Raw genomic sequence first — 8,277 nt, forward strand, 5'->3', positions numbered from 1 at the left:
TCTTAACTTTTGTTTTAACTAAGGTAACTGCGGGTAATAAAGCCCGCCATAAAATGAGGCCCACCTATGATATTAAGCGAAATGATAGTTCTGGTGTAGTGCAGCGACATCTTTTATATTTGGGTAAAACCCTAGAGAAGATTTCAATATTCGCAGTTTATTTTGTAGCAGTTTTTAACCGCCAAATTTGCAAGCATTTGAATACTGTGCGATCGATGTGGTACTGTTATAGTGTTATATCTTTAATCATCGGGCGATACTTTCAAAATTAGTGATTTTTATAAATAAGTTGATAAAGGTATGTATACATAGGGTACTTGAGAATATATATTCATGCTCTTTCTAACAAATTTTGAATTGTTGTGCAAACCTAACCTGGTAACTTCAAAACCATGCGCAACAGGTAATAAGGCCCACTAAATTTCTTGTGGGCCTTATTACCTGCCTGGTGGGCCATATTACCCGATACGTTTAAAGCAATTATATTTTTTACTTTGTAGGACAATGGGGAAAAAAAATCGGGGTATGCGAGCAAACTGGGATGAAGAAATGATGGAGGAAGCCCTAAATCTCATAAAACAAGGAAAGTCGCAAAGATATGTGGAAAATCATTGCGGAATACCTCGTCGAACGTTAAGAGCGCATATTAAATCTGGCATTTCCAAAAGAAAGCTGGGCAGGCACCCTATTTTGAATTCGGAATTAGAAAGCGAATTAGAAGCTAAGATAATTCGGTTTGCGGAACGGGGTTTTCCACTTACGCCAAAAACTATTCGCAGATGTGTGTTTGCATTTGTCGATAAAAAAAAAATTCCAAACCCTTTCAGTGCCACCCATAAATTGGCCGGAAGGGAGTGGTACAGAGCCTTTCTTAAAAGAAACACAGCTATTTCCCTTCGCCGAGCCCAAAACATGAATCCCGCCAGAGCCCAAAAGCTAAACAAACCCATAGTACAGGATTACTTCAACAAATTGAATAATCTCTTGGAAAGGATTGGCGTGAAAAACAAACCAGAAAAAATCTACAACATGGATGAGAAAGGATGTCGTCTGAATCTGCACCACCAGCAACGAGTTCTTGCCCGAAAAGGAGCAAAAAGGGTTCATTTAGTAGCTCACGAACACGCAGAAAATGTCTCCATTGTAGGATGCGCCAATGCCTTGGGTCAAGTGATACCTCCCATGATTCTTTTTAAGGGCAAAAGGCTAAAACCGACATTTGAGGATGGCCTGCCAGGTGGCTCCGTGGTCCACATGACTCCAAAGGGAAGCATGATTCAAGAAGTCTTCGTCAAATGGCTAGAACATTTTGCGAAATACATGTCTGCCCCTCCAGTTGTTTTAATATTTGACGGTGCTTCCTGTCATTTGGACATTTCGATAGCAGAAAGAGCTGAGGAGTTAGGAATTCATTTGATGTGCCTCCCAAGTAACACGACGCACGAATTACAGCCGATGATGGATAAGGCTGTTTTTCGTTCCTTCGAACATCATTGGGACGAAGAGCTTTTACGATATTGGGAACACCATCCAACACGGACATTAAACAAGGAAAGATTTTCAGACATCTTCACCCCAGTATGGGGAAAGTGCATGACCATCGCCAATATAACCAACGGGTTTAGAGCAACCGGGATTTATCCCCTAAACATTGATCCAATAGCAGAGTATGCGTTTGCACCAAGTTTAGCAACATTAAGAAATATTGAGGACGAGAACAACGATAACTCAAGTCCAGAAGACGACGTGCCCCTTGCTAGTTTAAGAGACGAAACTAAAAAAGCAAACAACTCTTTTTCAGAAGTGCTGGTGACTCCTGAAGTAAAAATAAAACCTAACGCACCAATTCGGAAAAAAGCTTTAAATTACAAAGCTTTAGAGGTAACCAAAAAACTTTTCAAAGATACCACTAATGTTCAAGGTCAACCTCAACTTGCAAAAAAAACGCATGCAAAGACCTCTTCTGCAGAGCCCCAGCCATCATCTTCCAAAGGTCGCATCAACAAAGAGAATTGGTTATGTGCTGGATGCCACAAAAATTTTGTTGCTGATATGAGGCAATGTACGGAATGCAAGTTATGGTTCCATGAAGAATGTGTTGGATTAACTGAAGACGATGATGAGCCCTTTGTATGTGCGTTTTGTGAGGAGAAATAGAAGGGCTTTATTATCTGCTATGTATGGTAATATGGCCCAAGTACAGTGGTTTAAAAAAAAATTCGCAGACTGTGCTCTTTTTTCATTTAAATTACCAAAATGGAATTTTTAGTTACCTCTATAGTAGTACCTTACTTAGAAAAAAAAATTTATGTTAAAATGTGTTTCAATTTTTTAATAAAAATTAAAATAAATTAGGTGGGCCTTATTCCCCGCAGTTACCTTATAAAGCTTTTTATAAAATTAATAAATAGGGACAAAATATATTTTGATGGAATTCCAAATTCCACTAGGAATTCCAGCTTTTCGAGGTATAGTTTTCATTAATGGGTTGACATATCATTTTTTCGTAAGCAAAATGTACCTACCTATAGTAAGATGATAACATTTATACAGGATGTTTTTTGGGAGCTTTAGTTAAACGTTTCTGACGAATCGCTGTAAAATATTTTCAAACTGGTCACATTTCCCGAAATACCGGAAGTAGTTTGTACCTTAGTTACTTTAAATGGCAACCCTATTTTTTACGGAATTTTTAGATTCTACGTGTAATTTCGGTTCTTTTGATGCCTACATATCGATATTTACCATTTATGGTTTTTAAGTTATTTTGACTTTAAGAAAAAAAATTGCTGAAGCAGACGGTACCTTGATAATTGATTACGGTTGTAGTTACGGTAACTCATTTTTGACAGTGCATAGAGAAACCTATGGAGATCCAAATTTAAGAAGCTTCAAAGATTGAAAACTCATTTTTTTTTAAATGGAATGGTCATTTTCTTACAGTTGCATGAAATAGAAAATCGAAATTGGCATATTTTGATATTAAATGTTCCTATATAGCTATCTTTAACAGTTTCTGACTTATTCCCATTTTGTTGAATTGATACCATTTTTTCGGATTTTCTTTTTACTAGTTGTATAGTTGGCCATGATTTTATGACAATCGAATTTTAAACAAATCAAGGAAAGGATTCTTTAATATCATTGATTCTAATATAAATAATTCAATATAAATATAATGGTAAAGCCGAGGGTAAAACGCAACTGAAAGGTCACGGTCGGTTTTGGGTAACTCAAGTTTCTCAACGAAATCAAGTCCGTGAAAAGTTCTGTTGAGGTGACATTCATACGGTCAAAATTTGATTGATACACTCCTTCACCCTTAAATTAGCAAAAAACTTTTAAATCATGCACCGATGATGTCATCAGTGATCAGATGACGGATTAGTGTCACTAGATTTGTTTAACATTCGACTGTTATATTAAATCATGGCCGACTACTAAAAAGAAAATTCGAAAAAAATGGTATTAATTCAATATATGCCAATCATATGCAATAGTAAGAAAATGGTCATTTCATTAAAAAAAACTTTTAGTTTTTAGTCTTTGAGGTTTCTTAAATTTGGGTCACCATAGGTGGGGTCGTACGTAACTTAACTTTTGTTTAAGTCCCTACACTAAAAGAAAGCCCTATTCTTTCCCTATGCACTGCTAATAAGGTGTTACCATAACTGCAACTGTTTTCAAGAATCAATTATCAAGGTATCGTCTGTATCCGCCATTTTTTTCTTAAAGTCAAAATAACTTACAAACCCTAAATTGTTGATATCGACATGTGGGTATCAAAAGAACTGAAATTTCACGTAGAATTCAATAAAAAATAGGGATTGCTATTTAAAAGAGCGAAGTTACTAGCTACTTCCGGTGTTTCCGGGCGTGCGGCCATTTTTGAAAATTTTTTACATCGATTCGGCCTTCAGAGTACAAATTTTCAGAAACCTACCTATTTCACTTTCCTAGAAACGTTTAACTAAAGCTCCCAAAAAAAACATCCTGCATATCGCAAATAGATTTATACCCTGGTACAACTCATTTCTCTGAGCATCTAAAAATGTGTACCTATGACTGTTTGCACCGAAATTGTTTCAACATTTTCAATTTAAATAATAGCGATTATCGCCATAATGTTTGCTATAGGTATTAAAACTGTGATTAACTTTAAACCCTGTTTAAATTTGACGATGCTAACGGTTATTAATGTACTCGTAATTTACGATTAGGTAGGTACATAATTATAGACCCTCTTCGACGTACCTATTTGTATACCGCAAAAAAGAAATTAATAAACAGCGAATTTCTTGTATAGGTAGATTTGAATAAACAGTTCAATATTTACTATTTTATCGAGTGATTGTAATGCGATTACAGCTACTATACCTACCTGTAAAAAAAAGTCAGCACTCAGCTCGTAAGTAATGACGGAATTGGTTATTGCAGGTCCCATAAACTAAGCAGAATATTTTGTTTTGGGTTATCGTGAAAATGGTCCTACACCCAAGGTTTAGTGAATTTTTGAAAACAAGGATCAATTATTCTGCGTCAAATTTAAATTAGGTAGGTACCTACCTACCCATCCTATACATACAACATATAATACAAGTTATAAATACCGTCGATGAATTGTATAAACAAAATCAGATTAACGAGTATTATAGGTGTATACCTACCTGGAAAAAATTCCAGGAATCCATTTCTACTTAAGTTATTTATTTTTGGCCATTTTTTTCGACGTTATTAGCATATCAAGCCCAGATATGGTGGATACCAGTTTGAGGATCGAAACGAATTATAATATTTATCACTTTTTCGTCTCCTCCAAAGTCACCATCGGCCATTTTAAAATGATTAAGCCGACCTTTTCGTTTTTAAATTATTAATAAAGGCAAAAACCTTTCCTTCTAAAAATGGAATGGCTTTACGACTTTTCTAACCCTCAAACAATAATAATAGCAGTCCCATTAGTCCCTCGAAAGGAAAGGGTTACTTAGATAGGTATGATACATTAGCTCGATGCTTTTATGTAATTAAATATGCACGTAAAAACGTGTCGTCGTTTGCTCCTTCGTGACGGGGACCTGCATTTTTTATTCGATCTACACCTATTGGCGCGCAAGAATCACAATTAAACCGTTGCGCTGCACTTAATTAAAAAATAATAATACCAATTGAGGTATTAAAAATATCGGCAAGTTAAGTGACATGTCGCGTGCACAATGCGTAAGTCACGTGGGCTAGTTATAATGATTTCCGGTCTTCGTCCAACTTTAAATTACTACCTTTCGGTTTGCATTAAATATGTATTTTCTCATCTCACTTACGTAATTAATGCACTTTAAACAAACACTGAAATAATCGCGCTAAAATTTGTACCGGATATGTTCTAGATAAGGTAGTGTGTAGTTTTATAATGTTTGAAGTCACCTAACCATACCATACTCATCTATACTTGTTTGTCCTACCTATCTCAAATGCATTACTATTAACAGTTGTTTTTATTGCAAGTTTTAGCTTTCTATATTGGTCAAACTAGTTGGACGATAAAGTGGCGTCGCCGTTAGCTGTCTATTGGCTATATTCGATTTGCTATATACAATTTGCATTTTATTTTGAGAAGAATGACAAAAATACATGTCTTGCTAATGCCCATCTTTTCGTGATATCAAACAAGCAATTTTTTATCAAGTGCCTTTTATATTTAAAAAATGTCTTTCGTGATCCAATGTTGACTACCACATTGCGTTGAACCTCGTATACAGGGTGCCCATTATGTATGGACTATCGTATATATCTCGGTAAATATCGTATGTATACAAAATTTTTCTAAATGAAAGTTGTTTAACTTTTTATTTTCCATAATAAGGCAGCATTCAGTTTAGTTGTTTTTATTTCTGAAAACAAATGAGTAACAGGAAACAATTGAATTTTTTTAAATGACAGTGCACCTTTTAACTATGTGATTTTTGGTGAATTGCTAGTATATGATAATTGATAAGTGAGATTATACCTCACCAAAAATCAGCTAGTTACTAATTTTGTCTATTTTTTAATCTAAAATGCCTGGGCTAATGTTAGAAAGTACCCTTTTTCAAAAAAATTTATTATAATTTGATCAATAACATTAATCCAGATATCCTACATCGAAACAAAACAAATGAACGTGTACGTTTCTTATTAAACCTTGAAGACAAAACGAAATTAGCAGTAAAATGATTTTCATCGCAATGAATGTTCAAAATGTTCACAGTAACTGCAAGGCAGTGGCATAACCTATTACAAAAAGCTTGAAATAAGAATCAATTTCTTCTACACGGGTGGTAACGTATTACGTCATTGAAAAGAGAAAAAAAAATTCTATCAAATGAGCCTAATGAAAGTGTCATTGCAATTAGAAAAATTCAATTGTTTTTCGATATCCATTTGTTTTATGAAATAAAAACAATGAAATGCTGCCTTATTATGGGAAAAAAATGCTAAACGACTTTCATATAGAAAAATTTTGTATACAGTCCAATATTTACCGAGATAGGTATATACTATATATTCCATACATAATGGGCACCCTGTATATGCAGTTTAGTAAAGACTATTGTGTTTTGCTTTTGACATCAATACATCTTTACAGTTCCTCTCTCAAGATTTCCTACTCAATTTTGGAAATTGAAGTATCGATATCAAAACATCCACTATACGTGATATTATAGTTTTCAAGTAAATTTTCAATATTCACTCCTGCATGGATACCTATGTTGTGAAACTGGAATTATTTTTGTGCTTCAAGTTTGTACTGTTTTTGCCGTATACTTATCGTGGACATTTTGTACGGTTTTTTGAATTATTGGGTTATTCAACTTTGTAAAATGGGACATCATGCATGATAGTCTAAAATTAATTGATTTAATTTTGTACTCATTTCTTGCTATCTTATACATTGTTTTTCTCTTGTGGTTTTTGAATTTCACTCGTACACTCGACGTTTCAAAAATTTGAAATTTTTCGTGCCTCAATTTTATGCCCATTTTTGTACAATTTTTGCTGTTATTCTCTTATACTTTTGAGTCATCAACTTTTTAAAATAGACCTGTAACTTTACACCTGACCTCGATTACAATACCATAGCTATACATTATCAGGACTGCTATGGTGTTCGCTGTCGTCTTGTTTTTTGAACAAATCTCCGTGTCTAGAATTTTCCTTACTCTTCTGTAATATTCTTTTCTTAATTTATTTTTCATTGTGTTTTTTTTCGTTCCATCTCCTTCTTCAACTCCAAGTTATTTATAGGTTTCTTCGGGTTCTAGGTTTCTGATGTCTTCATTATCTCCAATTTTTATATTTTTCACTTTTACTATCTTCCCCCTTTTGAATATTATCTACTGTCACACACTTATCTAACGTTATCTAACTCTAAACCTAAACAAGACCATTATTGTAATGTATGTAGTTTGTTATTATTATGTTATGTTTTATATTGTTCATTTATGATATATTATTGACAAGTGTAAATGCCTTCTAAGGCGTTATGTATACTTCAATAAACTAACTAACTAACGAATGATCTTATCTCTCCTTGGAAATGCCGCTTTCTTTAGAAATATGGAAACAGATCGCTTCGATGTACAGTTAACTTTTTGCACCACCCTGGTAACGTTATTTTCGCGATGAATGCAAAGATTGGCGGAAGATATGTTCGTATGAATCGCTAATTCCTCCGCTGTGTTGTTATTAATTTCACCCCATTTATTAACTAGGTTTCGTTGCGGGTAAAGGCATGGATTAATTGTCTTTAAATTTCCTTCCGTATGCTATTGTATACAACAGTTTATTTATCGCACAAGGCGCTGTCCGAAGACGTCACTCATCTATAAGGCACTTGCTCTTAACCAACCGTTACATTCAGCTATTCGAAAAAACTTCTTTGCTTATCATGAGTATCAAGCTCAGTTTATTTAATCCCGATTTTTTTATTTGAAACGTTCTCCTACTAGAAAATGTTCCTTCGCGTAAACTTGTAAACAAAACACATCAATTTAAAAGAGAACGGATGGACCGATTACGTTGAAATTTTGCAGGTGGATTCTTTATCAAATTTGTAGATAGCATTGGAAATATAGGTCAAAAAATAAGGAAGACCTTTTTGACATCTCCGTTGGTTATGAACTAAATTGCATGAAATGTATGCAGACATTCGGAAACAAGACTTTTAATCCGGCTTATATTCAATAACACTGATCCTTGAACTCGAATCGATCTTTCGAAAAATTCTCCTAAAAAACTAGG

General features: G+C 34.3%; 1 protein-coding gene across 1 annotated transcript; it reads left to right on the forward strand.

Annotated features, from left to right (window-relative positions):
• Positions 1 to 504: 504 nt before the first annotated feature.
• Positions 505 to 2,157, forward strand: LOC116158793. The gene has a single exon (XM_031471636.1). The coding sequence runs from the start codon at positions 505 to 507 to the stop codon at positions 2,155 to 2,157; it is 1,653 nt and encodes a 550-aa protein (XP_031327496.1).
• Positions 2,158 to 8,277: the final 6,120 nt, after the last annotated feature.

The sequence above is a fragment of the Photinus pyralis genome, unplaced genomic scaffold (genome assembly GCF_008802855.1).
Source record: "Photinus pyralis isolate 1611_PpyrPB1 unplaced genomic scaffold, Ppyr1.3 Ppyr1.4_LG1, whole genome shotgun sequence".
In the NCBI taxonomy this organism is placed as follows: domain Eukaryota; kingdom Metazoa; phylum Arthropoda; class Insecta; order Coleoptera; family Lampyridae; genus Photinus; species Photinus pyralis.

Coding starts and splice junctions, on each gene's coding strand:
- LOC116158793 (XM_031471636.1), top strand. CDS start 505: ATGGGGAAAAAAAATCGGGGTATGCGAGCAAACTGGGATGAAGAAATG.